General features: G+C 42.7%; 2 protein-coding genes across 4 annotated transcripts; one reads left to right on the top strand and one right to left on the bottom strand.

Annotated features, from left to right (window-relative positions):
• Positions 1-31: 31 nt before the first annotated feature.
• On the bottom strand, positions 32-6,235 carry psma5 (proteasome 20S subunit alpha 5). Of its 3 annotated transcripts, none has more exons than XM_023841147.2 (10): positions 6,129-6,235; positions 5,522-5,559; positions 5,086-5,152; positions 4,851-4,977; positions 4,480-4,547; positions 3,022-3,129; positions 2,118-2,176; positions 1,779-1,881; positions 677-763; positions 32-344 (listed from the first exon to the last, which is right to left on the bottom strand). In XM_023841147.2, the coding sequence occupies exons 2-10, from the start codon at positions 5,548-5,550 to the stop codon at positions 267-269; spliced, it is 726 nt and encodes a 241-aa protein (XP_023696915.1). In that variant the 5' UTR covers positions 5,551-5,559; positions 6,129-6,235; the 3' UTR covers positions 32-266. The 3 variants fall into 3 exon arrangements, with proteins under 3 accessions (XP_023696915.1, XP_023696916.1, XP_023696917.1); XM_023841148.2 differs by having other exon boundaries at positions 5,522-5,591; positions 6,129-6,198; XM_023841149.2 differs by lacking the exon at positions 6,129-6,235 and adding an exon at positions 6,040-6,058.
• A 6,547-nt stretch (positions 6,236-12,782) lies between these two features.
• LOC111858905 (synaptophysin-like protein 1) lies at positions 12,783-21,022 on the top strand. Its single transcript, XM_023841098.2, has 6 exons — positions 12,783-13,048; positions 13,158-13,232; positions 15,932-16,050; positions 16,171-16,369; positions 19,498-19,689; positions 19,781-21,022. The coding sequence occupies exons 1-6, from the start codon at positions 13,031-13,033 to the stop codon at positions 19,898-19,900; spliced, it is 723 nt and encodes a 240-aa protein (XP_023696866.2). The 5' UTR covers positions 12,783-13,030; the 3' UTR covers positions 19,901-21,022.
• Positions 21,023-22,258: the final 1,236 nt, after the last annotated feature.

Genomic DNA, 22,258 nt, shown 5'->3' with positions numbered 1-22,258 from the left:
GTAGTAACAAAAGCCCCCCCCCCCCCCCCCCCCCCCCCATCCCCTCAACACCCTTCCAGCTCCCAGCAATTCCCTGTTGATGTGGTTCTGTGGTTTTGTACAGATCTGTAAAAATCTTCAAGACTAGGGGAAAAGGAAAAATAAACATCACAACCAACTGGCTCCATTCTGGACTGGAATATGCCACAAAAAAAAAAAAAAAGTTGCTGAGAGGAAGCTAATTATTTCAGCCAGCTGCTCCAGGAAGATTCATATGGCACCACCATTCAGATGTCTTTGATGACTTCCTCCAGCTCTTCCTTGGTGTACATGTGAAAGGTCTTCCCTGGTTCTATTGTGGCAAGCTGAATGTCAGGGAAGGAAAGAGAAAGACAGAGAGACTGAAAACAGCTTAGTGAACATCATTGATCTTTAGTGGCCTGCATACTGCAAGAATGCTGGACCTCACGAACAAGGTGGTCAGGTTCAACTCACACCGAGTTGGGTAAGTAAGCATGTGAACTAACCGGTCTTTCAGCATTCCTGGCCGGGGCTATAATCCCATTGCCACAATGATTGAGCCACTAGCAGCCAGACAGACAAATGGGCTTCTGGCAGACTTCACCTCACACCAAGACCCAGCAACAGAGCGCAGGTACAGAAGAGAAGGGGGAAAAAAAAAAAAAAAAAAAATCACCTCAATGTTCGTTGCGTTCAGCTTCTCCTCCATGACCTGCTTCAGGATGGTGAGGGAGGACTTCATTGCTTCTTTTAACGTCATGGACTGCAAAAAAAAAAAAAACCAGATCAAATAATGCACCTCTGTCCACACAAGGCTCCTCCTGTATCATACATCTATGTGTCATTTGACAATTACCTCGTGCTCCAGTAACGGCCAATTAGATTACAGTCATATGACAGTAGAGTCCAAGAGGGCATTGTAGTCACAGACTGCATGTAAAACAGGACCATCCAATCACTTTCTGACTGAGCCCAAGACTGACACACCAGCTGGCCTATAATGTTGAACGGGGCAGTAGGAACCACTCCTATACAAAGTAGGTACGTGACCAAAAGAGAGACAACTAAAGACAATTAAAGTGTCAGAGCTGCATACACATTACTCTATCATAATACTGTCTCACTTCCAAGGAACTGTGACACATATCTCAGCGCTGAAAGAGCTGTAAAGGCTTTAGTTTGGCTTTCAATGATTGGCTTGGGTTAAACTTCTTTCTGGAATTAATTCAGAAGCCATGAGAAAGAGATCGCTTAACAAGTGCTCAAGTTTTCCTCAATGTGTGAAGTTATACTAGTCAAATCATAAGGGAGGCTGCATCATATAAACTTGATTTCAACCATGGGCCACAAGTGCCCACGACAGGTGATTAGTTACTCACTGCTACCGCCCACTTACAGCCCACCCTGCTTCCCACCCCAATTCCACTGAAACCAAATGCTTTGGATCATAGAAATGCTCTTTATGCATAGAAATCCCTCCCACTGGAGTTCAGTCCATTCCCCGAAAGTAAACAAAGAGGCTGTTATCTCTCTATAGAACAGTGCCAGCAACTCTGTGCGCAAAATGCTTTTATCAAAGAACTGGCTGTTCAGGCTGGACGCCGTTTATCTAATGTAGTTAAGGCTTGTTTCTGAAAGGTACAGAACATCTCCTCCAGAAATTCTTATAAACCGTCCTTCTGTGTGTTAGCATGCAGATCACGATTAGTACAGTTTTGCAGTGGTATTTGAAACAGGCAGGCTGTGGACAGCCCCAGTGCCTCTGCAGGGGTCCTCACCTTGTGGTACACTTCCTGCAGTGAGCTCTGGGCACCCTCGGAGGCGGAGCCAATGGCTCGCGCGTCACATTGGACAAAGGTGCCGGATGGGTCCATGTGGTACCTGTGTAAGCCACAAGCCGAAGCGCGCGCGCGCACACACACACACACACACACACACACACACACACACACACACACACAGACACACAGACACACATACACAGTGTTAGGATGCCTCCCAGTCAGCCATATTTAGAATCAGGAACTTAAGATACACGAGGTGAATCTATTATAATAAAAATGGAATCTTTTCAAAAAGCCTTTTTTCAAAGCAAAAAAAAAAAACAAAAAACTTACAACTGGGGACCTTTCTCATCCAGTCCCCCAAAGAGGAGTGCTACACCAAAGGGCCGGCTCTGGAGAGAGAGAAGAGAGGAGGGAAAAAGAGAGGAAAATGGAAAAAGAGAGAAGTTACTACTGCCCTCCAATAGAGGGCGCTGTTATGCCATCATGGATCACCTGTTGCATGAGGGCCAACAAACAAGGTTCCAAAAGACACATCTGATCAATGAAGCTGCTCACAGCAGCCCCACTGCACCCTGGTTCTCCAGCTCCCCGACATGACATCGTCACCTCTGAAGTCTTAAGTGTTCAAATTCCTTGGTTTACATGCATACTTCAGTATCATCATTTATTTATTACATGGAAAAAATGCTGAAGATCAGTATTTGATGCTAACATACAGTAAAAAAAGGACAGAATCAAATTTCCAAGGACGCAAGACTACTTCTGCACTGATTTCAGCACTTATATGATTCTACAGAATTGACTGAATATCTGTTACATAAACCACATTTGTATTGTGAGGAGGAAAAAACTGTCCTTTAATACATCCATAACACATCGAGTTCGCATCATGCAGTGGACAAAATTTAATCTAATAATTCAATTTTGACTATAAGCACCAAAATTCATTATGCAACTTCACAGCCTGACTGTGTGGCTGTTCAGCTTGATTCACGTCTGCTGCCGTCTATGTTCTTTGATCTGCTCCATATGCTGTGACATCCATCACTGGCACCATACCTGCTTTGCATTGACAAGACTGCACATGTAAAAAGGAGGCTTCTAATCTATATCAAATCCTGATCAGCAAACACCCGGTTAACTATACTATGTGAAAAAAATATCTACTTCTCGCATACGTGTTTTTGGTTTGCTGCATGCGACTTAGACTGTGGGGTGGGTTGTGGCCAGTTACCATGGCGCCGGGGTCAGCGTCCTCTTCCCCGAACTGCAGCGCGAGGTTGGACACAGCCTGGGTGACGCTCTCCACTGTCATGGTCTCATTGTAGGTGAACCAATGGTTCTGTGGTGGAGAAGGAAAAACGAGCAAGAAATTGGGCTTCTGTTACGATGCCATAACATAACCTAACACATTTATTTACCAAATGCTTTTATCCAAAGCGACGGACAACTGAGGTCTGTCAGACAGTCCCTGAGGTAACTGGGGTTAGGGGCCTTGTTCAAGGGGCCCAGTGGTACCATCACGTTGCCAACCACGAGATTTGAGCCACCTTCCAGGCACAGAATCCCAACCCGCAGAGTCACACAGCAGCCCGTTGGAAGTGATGGAGACCTGACACAACAGACAAGGACCCTGACAAGCCAGCTGAGTGTGGGCACTCAGAATGAAGGAGAAGCCGAGGTAGGGGTGGGTGATACAGCAAAAATATCATAGCAAGCAGGCAGGATAACAATCCATGATATTATCACAACTGTTTTTCATATTTGTTTTTAAAACTTTTAAGACGAAGTTACTGAACAGTACAACCAAAAAAAAAAAAAAAAACCATAGGCTTATAAAGTAACAAAACTTAAAGCAGGGGTGGGCAATCTGATCCACAAAGGGCCGGTGTGTATGCAGGTTTTTGGGGTAACCTTTAGGTCAGCTAATCAAACCCAGGTGTGAGGACTCTTCAGCCAATCAGTGCTCTACTTAGTAATCTAATCAGGGACTTGCAGTGAAAACCTGCACACACACCGGCCCTTTCTAAATAAGACTGGCTACCCCGGACTTAAAGGAAAACACACTTTGCATACTGAGAATGCTCAGCATATGTTTTCCTTTGAGGTGGTTAAAAACGTTCCTCACGCTGCCATCATCCGACGCGTGGAACTTTATCTCTGCAAATAAGTTGTTAGCGCCATGTTGGTTTTGGAAAATGCAAATAAGTTCCAAATAACGGATGTCGAATTCTTTTTAGGGACCAACTCCTCCATGATGTTGCCAAATATGCAAAGTGTTGCATGTTGGGACAAAGGCATGAAAGGGAGAGGGGAAGAAATCCAAGGCACTACTTATTGCCGGTTTATTGGTGTGTGGAAACAGATTTGGCTGACAAAATGATCTTAGATGCATGTATGAGCCGTAGAACCGAGACTACTAGAATGGGCACTGTAGCGCGACACTAACGATCTCGCCGTGAAGGCAGATAATAGAGACTTCTAAATCCTTCGTGATCCGATATCGTCAAATGGCACACCCCTAACCTGGGTCCTGTGGCTAACCTCACTGACAGCAACAAGCTAAATAACCCAAAATGCAGACATGCATCAGGCATCCTGCAGCAGAAAGGTTGAATGAGGCTTGCAGAGCCCCGGAGTGAGAGATAAAAGCATGATCCATACCCCCCAAATGCCCAGCTAGCAAACTGACCTGCGTCTCCACTCTCGCTTTGTCGATCAGCGTCTTTGCATCAGCTATCAAGCCACTCATGGCACAGCCTGAGAAGAGAAAGAGAAACCTTAACAAAGCCTTTTTTAAACTAAAATAACATTTTAAGTAACTGCTGAAATGTTTCTGGCACAAATTAACGCTTTTCTGGTGCGTTTATGTCTTAAAACTGCACAATATGATGTCAGTGCGCTACCTAATCTTAAAATCTGTTTGCACTATGTTTATTCTCTTTACACTATACATTTGTAACTCTGCACTTCATGCATTTGCTGTTGTATACAAAAGCATTTCCGCCCCAGGATCAATAAAATATATAATCTGATCTATCAGAGAGGGGGCTCTCCCTTTACCGATGTGAGAGTCAATCTCCACGATCTTCTCAATGCTGCTGGGCTCCATGAGCGGTGATGTTATCCTCTTCTCTACGGCCAGGCACACCCCCTCAGATGTCTGGATTCCGATGGCCGTTGAGCCCAGCTGTGGGGGGTGGAGGTGGGTGAATTAACAATAATGACGATAAATCAGGATAGATGCAGATTCTGCTGCTTTGAGACAGGCACACTGCTTCAGAATGTACAAACTCACCTTGATGGCTTCGATGGCATACTCCACCTGGAACAATCTACCCTCTGGAGAAAATGTGTTCACTCCCCTGCAAGTATACAAGAAAATGAAACATTCAAAAATAATATTTCCAAACACGCACTGCACATTTAGATCCAACATGTTTGTTTAGATTAAAAGTTTAAAATCCACCAGCGATTCTTTTTCTGCATGTTCTTTAAGCATAGATTTTAATATACAAAATTAAAATGAAAGTGAAACTACAATAGCTATATTACAAATGTATAAATATTAACAAACTGTAAAAGTCTCACAGATTTACTAATTAATTAATCGCTTATCATCCACGGTACTAATTGCTCTGACAATATTTTCTGGAAGGTTGTTTAATAAAGGCCGTTTAGGCGAATCATAGACCATGATGACAAAGCAAAGATAACGTAAAAGCAAAGCTTACCTGTCATATTCCGATCTTGTCAAAAACATCTCGCCGGACTTAAAACAGGGGAGAAAATAAAATTTAAAAACTAAATAAAAACAAAATAAAACGGTTAAATGTAATCAACGAATGACTACTTGCAAGCCTAAACTTCACACGAGAAGAGAAATTGGCACCCACGAATCAACCTAGCCTAAGACTGTCTTATTCCCAAAGCCGATTGGGTAACACTGACACAAGGGGCGTGGCAGGCCAAAGACTATTGATGCAATTGGCTGATACAGCTGTCCATCCAACATGTTTCACCAAAACCGGCTTCGATTTCACATGAATCGCTTCTGAACTATAATGCATATCAAGCAAAAGCGATTGAACCATTTTGTGATTATACTATTAGTGATTCAATCACATATGATTTTTCATTAAAATCACTCGTAAATATGGTTAGTGAGATTTGTACGCCCAAATGAATATACTGCAAAGCACGAATAGCACATGAAACATAATCGATATGTTATAAACAAAAATCCATATACCTTATGGATACTACTAACTATGCCTGTTATATTACCGAATGGTGAATTTAACACTGGGCTATAAGTGTTACACCAACAACACTACTTACAAGAATTCAACGTCGTATGAATTTGCGTTTCGCCGAGAGTGTAGCGGAAGTGCACGATTATTTCCTTCCGAAGGTGAACACCATGCGCGTTTAGATGAATATTTTAGTTCCGCGGTCGATCCAAGAACATGCGATTTTATACACATTTCTAATTCCCCAGTTTTTGAACTGCGGCTACTTAATGCATTTGCTGTGTTGTCCCTGTCACCTGATGATCATCCTGTCGCAGTACAGTTTTTAAAAGTATTTTATGCTACAGTTTTGTAGTATTTATTAGTTGAATTTAGGGCTGTTTTCCAAAGCAAACAAACGGGATTTTGAGTTGATTAATGTGTATTATTATAGAAATGTCGCATTTGCCAATAAACATTATGTATCTGGATTTGGGGTACTCAGATGCATGTTTTTGTAATGATCTTATTTTGCATCTTTTCTGGGCCTTGGATGGAGTGACATATCAAGATTACCATCATTCCCAACATATGGGCATGTTGAGTCTGGAGCTTATTGGATGAAGTACAGGGTACAAATGTAATGGAATGTCAGTTCATCACAGGGCTCACACACTATTGGCAGGTAAGGGTGGTATGTGGGTCTGTGTTAGGCACCTGTGTCTCAAATGTCACAGTTTTAAATCCCATCGCTGGAAATGATACAGTATAACTGAACAGGGCTCTTAACTCCAAACACTGCTAATTGCTAACTGCTAACACTGTAACCTTACATTAAAGTAGTCTTTGTTTTGAATTTTTAACATTTAAAAAACAATGAATAGTGGAGTTTTGACTAAATACCATGTTATCAATTCTGATATTAGCGGAATTGAGAGAAAGTTTAAGCTTGAGTGGAGCAGGAGTGACGTGGTTCTGTTTACTAGCATGGAGGATACTGGACTAATATAATATCATCATAACATCAACTTTGGGATGCCTGAGAGGTGGCCCTGCCTATGTCGCAGTTTGATGGACAGCAGCCACCTATCAGGATTCAGCACCAAGGTGGTGCAGAGCGGGGTCCAGGCTGTGGCCCTCATGAACCACAGCTGGAAGCCATTGATAAGGGAGGAATCTCCCGACATGGTCTTCAGCATCCCGAGACATCCTACCTGGCCCATGAGCCCCCGAAGTTTTCAGATTTTGTTGACTCTGGGGGGGTCCCGTCAGTACATTTTGTTGACTGGTGGGGTGGGGGGGCTCTTGTTAGATTATCGCAAGCAGGAAGGGCCCTGATGTTTGATTTTAGGGCCCCTAGAATGTGCTGAGACCCCTGAACCTGCCAGGGTACCGTTGTCCCTCAAACACTCCAGCCTGGGCTCCCCTGTAGCATCACCTGACTGGTGCCTCAGCTTGGCACGTTTCACCTGCCTTTTTTGGTTGCAAACCGCCATTTTCTATTCTGGCAGATTCCCATAACATCCATTGCATGTGGCTGTTTGCACACAGCGCCTGCCACGATATAACATGGTTATTTATATTTATATAACCTTACAGAGGTGCTGTGAGTCAGAGCACATAGCTGGACCACGTGGCAAAAAGGACGCAGACGTGAGCCGCCGCTCTAATTTGGAACTGACCATGAGTTTTTGCCTTTGGGAGAGGAAACCACAGCAGAAGAAAACCCTGTCAGACCACAGGGGACATCATGCCAACTTAGAGAGGCCCAAGCTCAGCTCCCGGAGCTGACAGTCCAAACACCAAGCAATAACATTCATGCAATGAAGTACATTCAAGGCTTACACACTCCTTAACAGTAACTTTAGTCTGTAATTCAACAGCTCAATTCTAATAATATGGTTGCAGATCCCACACACCAGCCTGTTGTTTACCTCTTGGAAAATGGTGTGAAAGTAATCTGGTTCAGTTAAACTCCAGCTATATATACAGTAAGCTTTAATCTAAGCCCAACTGCTATACCTCTGTATACAGCGTCTGCTAAATCTACACACCACTAGAGGTCACTTCTCTGCTGTTTCTTAAACCTGCCCTGCACCTTCTTGCTGAAGTTTAAGGAGAGATGGCAGTAGTTTTGACAGGTTGCCATATCATTTACTATTAATAACCGATGCTTTGAAATGTTCCGCCCTGTAGGCTTTCACCTTATTTGGGGAACCCTGATGAAACCTTGAATCAAAGGTGTGTGTAATAATTATGTAAGCCAGACTAGTATAGATTACATCTAAAGTATTAAGGCAGCGCTTTTCATTTTTACAACCAGAGAGGGTTATAATTTGTACTTATATATACATGTATGGGGGAAAAAAAACTGTTGGTAAAAAACAGACATGCAAGTCTCAACATTTCCATTGAAACCTCACTCTCTCCAAATAAATACATAAAATACACTTAGTAAAATACATAAACAAGGCTGTCAATGAATTTCCCTAGATGGGTAATGTCTATTGAGGATTAGGGGCCACTCAGGGCAATCTCAACCCAGTCCATGGGGACCCTCAGACAGTCCTCGTTTTTGCTTCCACCCATCTCCCAGCTCACCTATACCAGGTATTCTGTGATTGTTTGTTTAGTTCAGCTCTGCTGGTAGCTGGGAGAGAGCAAAAACATGGACTGTCTGGGGGTCCACAAGGACTGGGTCAAGAAACACTGTCCTGCAGTATTCCCTTGCAGGTAGGAGGCAGAAGTCCTGCAGGCCAGCTGCAGACACATCCAAGCGCGACCAGCTTCCCCATTTCTTTCTCCCAGGCTTTTTCCCAGCATAGGCTTTAAATCCAGCAAGGAAGATCTGTAACCCTCTCTCCTAAGGCTACTATTAGTTGCCAGCCATGTCCCACTAGTTCTTCTTGAAGCTGCTATAAGGAAACCTGGGTTACTGCAAGCTGGCACTGCGCTGATCGCCCCCTACTGGTACACGGCAGTATCCCAACAGGCCATTGCGGCACTATATGCACACCTGCTTATTCATGCAATTATCTAATCAGCCAATCATGTGGCAGTGCAATGCATACAATCATGTATATACCAGTCAGGAGCTTCAGTGAATGTTCCCATTAAACACCAGGCAGGAAAAATGTTTTTTTGACACATGGTATAATTGTTGGCTGGTTTGAGTGTTTCTGTAACTTCTGGTCTCCTTGGATTTTGACACACAGCAGTTTATAGAGTTTACTCAGAATGGTGTGAGAAACAAAAAACATTGGCAATTCTTTGGTGGGAAATAATTAATTGATGAAAGAGGTCAGAAGAGCATAGCCAGAATAGTTTGACCTGACAGAAAGGCTAAAGTAACTCAGATGACCACATCTGCCATGAAAAGCATCTCGTAATACACAAACCTTGAGGTAGATGGGCTACAACAGCAGAAGACCATGATGGATTGTACATCCGTCAGCCAAAAACGAAAACCTAAGGCTGCAGTGGACACTTGAAGACTAGAAGAATATAGCCTGGTCTGAAGAATCTCAATATCTGCTGAGGCATACAGATGTTAGGGTCAGAATTTGGTGTTAACAGCATGAATCTATGGACCCAACCTGCCTTGTGCCAACAGTCCATGCTGCTGGGGAATGTTCAATGTGGGGAATGTTCCCTTGGCAGACTTAGGGCAGATTAATACCAATCAATCATTACCTGAATGCCACAGTCTCAGGGTTGGTGCCTTTTCCCAGTTTTGCCAGCAGGAACTGCCCTAGTGTGTTTTCCCTGCTCCCTGGGCCACCGTGTGGCTGAGCCAGAGGTCCCTTCTCTGGCTCATGTTCTGTCTGGCTCCTCAGAACTCCTTATGTTCCTTCGTGTGATGAATTTTAAGGTGCTTGATTAAATTTGTTGTACACATCGATGCTACATCCTCTCAAAATTTTGTTTTTACAAAGATGGTACATCACATGCTCCTGACACAGAACATCTTGTCCTGGTTCAGGAATAGCTGTGTTCAGGACCAAAAAGCCCTCCAAAGAGTAACTGGTGCAGCGGAATGTTGCTGCACGTCTACTCTCCCTTCGCTGCAGGACGTTAACACCAGGAGATGTAGGGCCAGAGCTATTAGGACTGTAAAAGACTTGTCTCACCCCAGACTGTTTCAGCTTCTGCAATCAGGCAGAAGGTTCCCCACCATAATGGCCAAAACAGAGAGACTTAGGAGGAATTTTTATCGTCAGGCCATTCGCCTTCTTAATCAGGACATGCCCACCTCCACTTATAGTTGTAGTTTCATGTTCACCGCACAGCAACCAAATTCTTAGTGTCATATTGCACATTGATTGCCATACTGACTGTCATATTCCATATTGCATATTGACTGTCATATTCCATATTGCACATTGACTGTCATTTTCCATTTTGTCTCCGCCTTGGTTATTGTTTATGCTGCTACACTACGTTTACAATGTTTATACTGTTGTGCCGACATTGCACAAAGCACTTTAAATTTGCAGCTTGCAAATTGTACATCTGTAATATCTGTAGATCTGTTTCATACTTTAAAGTTTACATTTTTAATTAAAAAAAATATATATATATTTATTTTCTAGATCTTATTTCTAATTTTTCTTTATTTTTTTTTATTATTTAAACGGTTGCACAGTCGGATAAGAGCGGCTTAGGATACATTTCAATGCGTGTTGTACCTGTATAACTACGCACGTGACAAATAAAGAATCTTGAAACACAAAATATTTCCAGACTGCAGAAATGTTTGTTATAGCTTGCTTGGCAAGCATGCAAGTCGCCTTCACTATTGTCACCTTCTCACCTGATCTTATGCTTCAACTACTGCAAAGGGTATGCACATGACGTCACAGAAGGCAGCAGTACCCGCGGTCACACCCACTGAGAGGCAAAAAACAGAGTGACAGCGTTAACATTCAGCAGAGTACAGCAAAAAACACATCTATCAGAGCTATCATGCCATTATATTGTAAAACTCGAAAACTAAGTATGTAAGTAGCCTATCGGTCGTGGATCGGTCGCATATGGTCGATACCCGATCCGTCTAATTAGGTATAGATCGGTGTCGATACCGATCCCGAATATCGGATCGGTGCATCTCATAAAACACATCATCTATGCACTTGTTGATGTAGCCATTGACCCATAATCTATCCTCCTCCAAGCGGATGAGAACCATAGATGGCAGCCATGTTAAACTTGTCCTTGTCCGCGTGGTCAAAACAGTCTTGCTGAGGTCTATTGTCCTTTCATGGAAGCGGAGGCCTTTCCTTTGACTTTTCTGTTAAACCACAACTGAAAATCGAATGTGAGAAGACTAACTTCTTATTTCGAATTTATTTAGGAGAGAATTATTTGAGGATGTGTCCATCCATTTTCTATAGCCACTTATGCAGGATTCATTTGTATTATGTTTAGTAATGTAACGTATTAATAATACAGAAAATTGAAAGTGCAATAAAGAAAATAAAAAAAATATTTAAAAAAAATAACCGTGTTGTAAAACCAGATTAGCAGCGGTTTAACTAAAGCCCTCTTTTGAAAGAGCAATCACTCCATTCGTGCGTGTTTTTCTTTTGGCTTTAATCATCTGACCAATCATAACCTGATCAGTCAGGAGATCCAGAACGTTGTGTTTCCGTGCAGGAGGTATAGTCACTGTCGCAGCAATCACCAGCTTTCCGGTTTCTTTTCAAGTTGCTTAAACTGGAACTTGGAATTGGAATTGCTTACATCGGAAATAAAAAACCACTTGCATTTTAAAGCAACAGCATCACCACGTTCCGCAGTGTTTCCTATACTGATCTGTTCGACAAACTAACAGTGAGCACGGGAAAGAAGTTAGGTTAAAGTTGTTTTATTTATGTAAATACGTTTAATTATGAAAAGGCAGCGCAAGTGGACATGAAATGTATTTATACGGATTTAGGTGAAAAGAGAGTGAGGATTACTTGTAGTGAATGAACTCAGGTCCGTAATACGGTTTAATATAATCGCTAATGTGACAGAGCTGTTAGGTCAAGTTTGGAAACAATGAACGCATTTTATATTTCACAACAATATCGACCTTCAAATAAATTCCCGAGATTTGCAGCATTTCAAATGTGTAGGTTGGTGAGTGAAAACAGACATGTTGACACTTAACAGTAACAGGAACAATGTGGGAGTGACCGTTCTCCTCACAAAGGTTAACTGAAGGTGGTAATGGGTTCTTTCTTAAGACAAGAAGCTCGGGAGGAATCAGTGTCTGGAGCTTTAAGGCCAACCCTGTTTAATACATGTGTTATCTCACAGAAAGGTGGGCGTATTATGTGCTGGTCAGAGAAATGAACATCTTGAGGAAGAGACGAATGCCATCTTGAGGAAGATACCTAAAATGAAGGCACCGAATAACCAGTGGTTGTTAAAGATCCCCTGGGATTTGTCACAAATGGCAACTCTGGCCAGAGTCCCAGATCTGCGCCTTACGGCCTAGTCAACCGCCAGTTTATGATTAACCCTTGACTATCCACCCAGCTCATGCCTGATGACAGCTCTCTGGCCATGGAGACACAAGCTCTGCTGTATCAAAGATAACAAATCTAAACCAAACGACTGCAAATAGAAAAACAAGTACACCACGCATACTTCTGAAATAGGTTTTACTCTTAAATTTAAATCAAAGAAAGGAGAATAAGCCATGGATTGCCAGTTGCAGAAACCGTAATATTGTGTCAACAGAAAGGGTGGGACGAGCGCACTTAAACTGCGCCTTTCTCTTTAAGGTTCGACTCGGTAATCACGTGTCCGGAGTTGCAGGGTCAAAAAGTTTGACAGAAGCCCGTGTAGACATATAGTTTTGTTTTGTTTCCTATTGTTTTTGTTTTCTTTGAGGCAGGCATCAAACGGGGTTCCTGAAACTCTTGATCAGCATTATATGCTCGCTAATCTTGCATAAGGGTAAAGTTTTTTCCGTTTTTCCATTTCCTATCTCAGAGTAGGCAGACCCTTTCCACAGTAGCAATGGCCGGAGTTATTCAGGTAGGGGATCAAGACTCGTTTTCTTGTGTGGTGTTTCTTGATGAAAACTGATTTGGGTTAGATGGATATGACTAAGTTCTTGTGGCTTCCTTACCCCGTGTACGTTTAGCAAGTGACAACGGGACTTCGTCTCGACCTGGGACCTCTGAAGGAGCCATTAGGATTTATTCGCGTCCTAGAATGGGTAAGCTAATTATATTTAATTCATTTTAAGCAATGGTATTACTGCTGCTGCTTCTACAAATAATAATAATACGCACAGGCCACCAATTGCCAAAATTAGGCGCACGTTATATTATGAATTATACGGCCAGTTGTTTCTTTTATACACCCCCCCGATATCCAAGTAATTAAATGAAGTAAATTTGCAGTACACGCAGATATTATCTCTGGTAAACATGCTCAACACCCATTTTAGGTAAGGATTTGTCAAAGTAGTTTTAACTCTTAAACTTAGCAGCTGGGATTTTAGTCTCTAGATCTACATGCATTAAATATTAATGCGAGAAAGTTTATACGTGTCTGAGGGCGCTGTTGCGACGCTGCTTTTACATCCCCTCATATAAGTGTCTAATTGCTATAATGTTTCAACTGTAACTATGTTGCTTCAGAAAAGCGTGAGAGTTTTGACTTCAGAAGCTACAATCGGTACAGTCAAATGGGTGCAGAATGACTGGGGCGTTTCATGCGTGTCATTTATAATGTATACCAGGCCCTGGCCAAGCGCAGCTTTCCATCAGAAATCTAAAAAGTTAAAAATTAACGCGAATAACACTGGGGTTTCACTGAACGCTCCGCTCTTGCTGTTACATGCAGATAGGTTATAAAAGTGGCGCCTTAATTAAACCCAGTCACCCTTTATTTGCTCGTTAGGCGTTTTGTTTGAACTTGAAAGTACGATCATGAATTGGAAAGCCATGCATTTCAAGAAGACACGTTGCACAGTCAGGATGCAGGTTAATTTTTTTGCTGTCGGGTGGTGTATGTGAAACACCTGCGGCTTGGAAGATCAGGGATGCGGATCTCTGTGTGTGTGTGTGTGTGTGTGTTTAAAAAAGGCGTGGGCCCGGCAGCAGGACTCGTCTGGCTCAGATCACTGTTCTTATGCGCGACGCCTTTCCCCGATGCGGACTCGACCTGCAGGAACCCGGAAGAGGAGCCGGTCGCCAGGAAACCTTACGAAGTCTTTTCCGCCTGTTTTCCACCAACTGATCTTCTGCGGTGACGACAAAACATGCTTAGTTGAGAGTGCAAAAAACGAGTCTCCTTTAACTAGTGTAGTTTGACTTTTTATTAGTTTGGGTGGTTGGCCAGAATTAACCTGCACAGGGCACACCACAACCACTCTGCCACCGAAGTATTTTTTGTTTTATTTGGAGTGATGGACCCCCTACAGATAAGAGGCTGGCCTATTGCTACAGAAACGGCAATGTGAGCTTTTCAGCCTGCTGATTCAACCCCCCACCCCACGACCAGGCTTCCTGTTTCCTTGTAGCCATGTTTTCAGGAGGGTGTGTGCAGGACTGTGGAAAACCCCCCCAGCGTATAGCAGTGAATATGCCTGGAATTTGCTGGCTGTATGGTTTGTTTAGTAGGGTGATGTTTGTTTTAAGTCTTTGCGAGGAGGGAGCTTTCTGCTAGCATTTTAGCCTGTCAGGGAAATGTAAGCAAGAACCCACCCCCTGAATGTGCAGTTGGCGAGGCTGTTACCTGGGATGGAAGAAATTCCCCCAAACTTGTTTCCCAGGGCAACAGGGCATCCTTGCTGGTACAGACTAGAGATAGTGAAAGGAAAAGTAACTGTCACATTGAGTGCAGAGAGGCAGGAGGGAAAAAGAGACTCTGTTCGAAACATGTGCATAGCAGTGCCTCGGAGATCCTGACATATAAAGTAACACGCTGCTTTATGTGATGGAAACACAGGACCTAAAATTGCCAAAGCAAACTCCATTTGCTTCAGAATCTTAAACATTGATTAAATTCACTGTGTCCATCCTATATTTTTCTCTCCCATTCTCCATATAGATGAGGATTGAGGTGATTGGTATCTGGGATAACCCTAGGGATGGCTGATCTTACAGCTCTGGGATTTTGGAGTCGTAGGGATGTGTAACATACTGGGTGAGAAATCGGTGTATCTGGAAAGAGGGGTGACATTTGTGCATGCATAGAAACGGAGCAGTCTTTCCCCTCTCTCCAAGTCATGACAGACGTCCCTGTCACCCAATTTGAGTACAATAAAGCATGCAGACATTTTTTAGGTCAGTTTTCTCGGATTGACCGTATCCTCCCACATCCCACAAGACCGCCTGTCATCTTGACTTCCGACAGTTAGCCAGACCAAAAGTGTGTGATTCCGAGCAGGTGCCAATGTAGACCAACAGGAAGTATTTACCACTAGCTTCTTTGTTTGCTTTGGAGAGGAAGTGAATGGGTCCAACTAGCGCAGTTTATTCCTTTAGTTGGCCTTAAGTTTCTGAAGTCCCTCAGACTGGTTCAGGTTTGCTTCTTTCTGCCTTAACCACTGAAATAGATGTCAAATAAACTCTTCAAATCTACTTCACGTGTTCACCCCTTGTCGTCGTGGGGTTTCGTCCGAGTACTCTGGTCCCCCCCCCCCCCCCCTTACAGACCAAAAACATGCAGAGGTTAATTTGAGTTGTAAAGTGTCCATATGTGTGCATGTGTGAGTGAATGGAGTGTGAGTGAATGGTGAGTGAGTGAGTGGTGTGAGTGTGAATGGCATGTGAGCGTGCCCAGCTGCCCTGCGACGGGTTGGCGCCCCATCCCGGGCTGTTCCCTGCCTTGCACCCGTATGCCTCATTCGCATTAACCCGGTAGCTTGTTTCTCCTCTTTTGTTGGGCTGGGTGTCCTGCCTGCAGGTTTTCTCCATATTTGCCTTTGCCACGGCTGGTGGATATTCAGGGACCACTCAGGTCAAAGTGACATGTACAGGATCGGATGCGGTCAGCATCAATGCTGACTTCCATTACCCTTTCAGGTGAGGAATTTTGAAAGTTTCCAGTTGTGTGTTGATGCTTGTATTCAGTGATGCTTAGATTTTTCTCCCCAGACAGCACGCCTGACTTTTCCTGGGCTGCATTTTCTTGTGCTTCTACAGACTCCTAGGTCAATCATTCAAGATCCCGACTTGTAGTAATGACACCAAGTTGGACATCAACCTTATAGGAGACTTATCATCATCAGCCGAGTTCTTCGTCTGCATCGGCGTGTTCGGCTTCCTGTACTGCACAATCGCCCTGGTGCTCTACTTGTGCTACCAGCACGTGTACCGTGATGGCACCCGAGGCCCCATGATTGTGAGTCCCATTTTAAGCCTCTGACTGTGTTCGAGAGGGCACCGATCCAATACCCACTATCAGTATTGGGCCAAAACCAGGCAAAATTTCTGCATCGGTTATCTGGTGGGTGGGGGGAAAGAAATCGATCTGATTTTCCATCAGAGATCGGTCAGGCCTGAAAAATAGCAAAAATGCCTGTAGCCTTAGCATGACATCCCATAAACAAAAAGTGAGGGTCACTTGATGGGTAGCAAGTTCAGCAAGTTGTTCATGTTTGCTGTGTGGAAACAAAGTAACTGCTTCACATTTGTGAGGGTTGGGGGTGGAAGATCTCTGCGAATGTGCAAATAATACTTCGGTTCTCCCAACTTTAACCCATAACAGTTGGCCAGCCTGAACCAGAACCCTAGTTTGAGATGAATTGATTGGAGGGCTGAGTTTTTACTAGAGGGAGCTGATGCCAATAAATATACAATTATTTAGGGTGGGCTAAAAAAACATTTTAGGGGGGGCTAATGCCCACCTAAAATAGGCCTAACGATGCTCCTGTCCTGAACAGTAACACAAAAAGTCTGGTTACCAATTTCTAAACAAATATTACTGTACTGAACACTTTGCGTGTGAAATTACTTTATTTATTATCAAGATATAATATACAAACCATCTGAATTATGCCACTCTATGTGCAAAGTTACTACTGTTTGCACTAGGAGCACTATGTTTTGGACTCATTATTGAAAATGAAAAATTAACAGCACTGAAAAGTTTAAAAGTTACTGTAAGAAACGTGAGATTCCACTGTCAGAGTTAGCTAATGTGTGAGTGAGGCCGGTTACTGAGACAATGAGGGGCAACATACCCCAGCCAAAATTTTTAATATTAAAGATATATTATGCACTTGCACTAACAAATGTTCTGTATTACTAATATCTATATGATTTTTATGTAATCCAAATTATTTTCAGTATTGTTTTTTGGCTTGCGTGTCGTCTGCGAGTTTCCGCGATCGTCTGCAAGCTCCAAAAATATTCGTTTAATTGTTGATGGCCAACTTGTGAATTACCGAAACCGTGAATGTCAAATGCGCAGATGTGAAGGGGGTGCCGAGTTTAATTCTGATGGAAGAAAAAAACAAAACTGCTCAGTGCAATGTATGTAAGGCTAGTGTGGAGTCTTCTTAAGTCTGCACAGTAAAATGTATTCAAACTGTCTTCGGACTTCTTTCTAAAGTTTGGCTAAATACTATTTCAAAGTTATATCTGGGCTCCACTGTATATTTCGTACTGGAGACTTATGTGTATTTTTTGATTAGAAATAGTTGGGGTATACACTGATATTTTTATGATCTGTTGCGAAATGAAAGAAACCAATTTGCACTTTAAGAAATTTCTGTTCATTTTTGTGAAAGATATTACTCAATAAAACAAAGAAGCAGATACATGATGTTGGCCATGGATTTTTCACTGTAGCGTAGTGGAATATCTTTTGTTTGAGCAACATGACCATCATATTTTCCATTTCTTAGTGTACTCAATGCCAGTACAGCAATAAATGCAGATAGTTTGCTATGTTAGTTGAAATGTATTGATACAAATATGTCATATATTGTTTAGTAGTTGATAGAGTGGAAGAAATACCAAATTGGTGTAGGAATTGGCAGATATTCAAAATTTTAATACTGGTATTGGTATCAAACCATAAAAAATGATATTGTACCACCTTTAGACTGTATCCCTCCTATCAGTGACTGTTTTGAACTACAGCATAGACTGTATTTGGGCAGGGACGGATTATGGGTTGTGTGGGCCCCTGGGCAAAACGTTCGAGAGGGCCCCCCCCCCACCACCACCACCACAACCACCACAATTCAAGGGCCCTTGGCAGCCAATCGCCCTCCCTCCATGTTTCCATCAGAGGCCCTATAGGGTCAGGGGCCCTTGTAGGCAGAGGATCAAAGAATGTAGGCCCTCTAAAATAGACAAACGAAAATACATTGTTGATAAGCGTTGCAAATTGTTTTGGGCTAGGGGCCCCACGGGCCCCCTGCACCCCAAGGGCCCCTGGCCAGCGGCCCCGCTGGCCCGGTCCGTAATTCGTTCCTGTATTTGGGTACATTACCCAAAAACAACCATTATCAACTTAAAAAATTGGAACTATTCAGTTGTATGGTTCCAACTATGTAAGTTGCTAACGTTGTTGGCAAGTGTGCTTTTGGGAAACGTACCAGCGTCCGTCCGTTTCAGCTCGGACTGAGCTAGAGAGACACGGCACTGGAGCACCTGGTCATCTCCACAAAGATACCAAGTGCGTCTCCTAGGTTATCTTCATAGACATCTTAGTCTGTAAAAGTAATTGTTCTTGAGAAGGTGAGATGAAAACATTGCCAGGAATGAAATTGCCTACTACTCGATTATAGCTTTTGAACGCAAAGAAAAAAAAACGCGTTCTCTTACATCTCTGAATTACACCACAGACAATATGCACAGTGTAAAATCACAGTTTTTAAATGAATAGCGATGAGGTATCAATATTCAATGTCAGTATTTTTGTTTATAGTAAAAGGTTGGTAGATATGCATAATAATTGGTATATTTATGAATTGTTATACTGATGGAATCACAGCAAATCACTGGAATTAAAAAATGCATAATGGTAACTCATTGGTTATGAAAACTGCATAAAATTTTTAGGCTGCTAATTAGCATTGATTTTAAAATTGGTTCTACATAAATAATGTAAACAGCTGCAAGCGGTAAATATGTCATAGACATTTGTTTTGTTTTGATACAAATTAACCTAAGGGGTGGTGATCATTTTTCTGACATTTTTCTGGCTTTCCCAGAAAATCCATTTATGATTCCGCTGTGGTCATTCTTCAGTGTCATCAAGTGCGAAAATTCCGCATTAGAAGGCAATAAAAAGTCTTGAAGTGCCTACAGACGTCCACCGGAAGCATGACCTGATGATCTTGGGTTGATTTTATTTTACGAAAATGCATTTCTTTAGCAGACTGTCGAAGGAAACTTAACAGTCTGGTGCTTCATTCAAACTGACCTACGTACTGAGTGTTCTTTCGAGTTAATGCCAACCTCTACAGGCTGCTGTTTCATCACTATGTCCGACTTGTTCCCCCCCCCCCACTCCAGGACCTGATTGTGACGGGGGCCTTTTCCTTCCTCTGGCTGGTCTCTTCCTCAGCCTGGGGTAAGGCCTTGACTGACATCAAGTGGTTCACCAACCCGCAGACCGTTGCTGATGCCATTGCCACCGTAAAAGATTTTAAGGGAGCATGCAGTCCTGGACAGGGCCCAGCCATGGGTCGCCTCAACGCCTCCGTGGTGAGCACCAGTGCCGGTATTTGCCCAGCAGTGATGCCACCAGTGCTGACTTCTTGTCAAGGTCACTGAAAATTTGCCATTTTGTTTTCAGATCTTTGGATTCCTCAACCTCATCTTGTGGGGGGGCAACTGTTGGTTCATCTACAAGGAGACACCGTTCCACAAGCCCGTCAGCCCTCCCGTCATTGAGGAGGGACCTGGATCTTCTTAATCGAATCCCTCAGAATCGCCGATAAAGCCCCCACCACTATCAGCCCATCATCCAAAGGGGGGGGGAGGGAGGAGCTGGGTCAGGAACCCATGGTCATGTGTCTGTAAGAGTCCTGATATGAGCATGACGATGCTCCAGTTTTCATTGCTGGTGTTGAGCTTCAGCTTTTAAAAATCACGTCGGACAGCTGGAGCCCAGACCCACAAGGGAAACTGCAGCAGCATATCCAGCCCTGTTATCTGATTACTATTAATTATTCCGTTTTATCTTGTTGTGACCTTTCCATAGTAGTATTGCAATTCAGTGTTTCAACGCCAAATCGTTTGATTTTTAATTGTAAGCAACATTAATCCCCTCACCCAACAATTAACGTAGTTCGTCACAGTGTATCATTTTTCGATACTGAAATTCAAGCACTTTTTTTTTTTTTTTTATTTTAAATTCTCTTTTTTTGGCTGTATGTGCTGCAAGGTCAGCTCTAGTCAGACTGGGGTCTTGGTGACTGGTATTTCACCCAAAACATCAACAAGAAGAATATGGTAACTTGAAAACACTCAGTTCTTAATTTGCAACATTTTGTGTATAAGGGAAGCTACCAGCTTCTTGAACTGCTATAATTTTTTTATAAACCTCATTACAATGCTTCGTTAGAAATTTGAGCTGTTTGGCTTTCCCAAAGGAATAGCCATTAGTTTAGGCTTTTTTCTATTAGTCATTTTTATTAATATTAATATTGTTACTGTAATGTCACTGTGCTTGATGTTTGCCTCACAAGTTGAGGTCAGGTTAACTTGAGAAGATTAAACTCCTGCCATGGAGTGATGATGTCAGATTGTTTCCTGCTGTATTTCACCAAATGGCTGTGGCACTTATTTAAGTAGCTGGCAGTGAGTCGTCTTTTTAAGCATCTTTCTGTTTTGTTTATGTACTGCATCAGGTTTGAAATTGAAGTAGGTGACACATACTGGCTATTTCTGTTAAAGTGTACTTTAACCAGTTGATTGGTAAGTGGGCGGGTTTGTTTTCCTAATGATACAGGGCTTCTGAATGTAATGATTTGTCTTTCTCTGGCGTTCTGAGCAGACTTCTCTCTTCTGTGTTATTAAAGAAGCTGCAAAACTTTGCCTTTGTTCAGTCTCTCTTGTACTACAATGAGTATTTGGCCACAAGGTGGTGGTATTGTCACTGACGTTTTAGCTGCCAGAGATTTCCTTGTTCTGCGGAGTAGAAATGGGCGAGGTTATTCAGCAGACGGCCAAGTGGTGGCACTGTTGAGAAATCCAGTGCCAGGCCTAGAAATCCGCCCCTACATAGTCATAATTCGCTACAGCATTGACTCTCATGATGGACTTTAATACCATAGTGTTTTTTCTTTGATGATATGCTTTACTCGTGTTTCCTATGCTGCGTGAGCAATTTTCCCTCTGTCTGAGAAGAACATCTGGCATCTCCTCTGCTTCTTCTTGTTGAGGGTTAGGATAACACCTAGTCTGTTGATGATGGAAGGAGTAGAGAAGATCATGGTGCTTGAAGCTGGCAAGATCTGACCATTAAGTGATGAAAAGTCCTTCCTGGCTGCCAGGCCTACAAAAGGCAACTCGCAGGAACAGGCAGTTGGCAGTCAGTAGGAAATATACTGTATATGTATTTGTTAGGCCTGAGCTAGATTACATATTTCTATACATTAGCAGCATTAGCAGCGTGATATTTGCACAACAAAACAGCAGGAAGTGGAACAAGATGGTTCGTTTTAATCTGAATTACACTCATGCGGTATATGGCACAGTGCTACATGAAAATCACATCTGGGAACTGAAATAAAAAAAATGCATGTCCTCATTTGATTATTTGTGCCTATGTGGTCTTTGTAAATCACCCAGGCGTTCCCATTTACCTGCATTTTAAATATTTCCAAAATACAGTGTAACCATGGTTTCGTTTTTTGAATGATGCAGAAAAGCTCACAGATATTGTAAAACTCTGCTGTCTAGCTGTTCACTTGGCTCCCTCTGGCTTTTCCAGCTACTACAGCATGCTGAGTAAGAGCTCTTACTTGGATTAAATTATATGAACATATCCCTCCTGTACTTGCATTCCTACCCAGTTTGTATAGCAGAACACACACTACTGTCCCTCACCTATAAATCTTAAAAGACTTGGTACTAAACCATCATAGAAATTCCGCCCAACCTGAATATTTCATCCACAAGATGCTGATTATCTTGTTATACCAAAAATGCATATCACAAATACACAATCTCCTCCTTCTCATATCTGAGATTCAAACACACGCTCTCATTGAAATATAGAGGGGAAAAAAAAACATTTATAGTATAGGTTTGCTGTGTCCTGACCACA

Source organism: Paramormyrops kingsleyae, chromosome 8 (genome assembly GCF_048594095.1).
Source record: "Paramormyrops kingsleyae isolate MSU_618 chromosome 8, PKINGS_0.4, whole genome shotgun sequence".
Lineage (NCBI taxonomy): Eukaryota > Metazoa > Chordata > Actinopteri > Osteoglossiformes > Mormyridae > Paramormyrops > Paramormyrops kingsleyae.
Note: the sequence above shows the minus strand (reverse complement) of the source record. Positions and strands in the feature narration are given on the sequence as shown.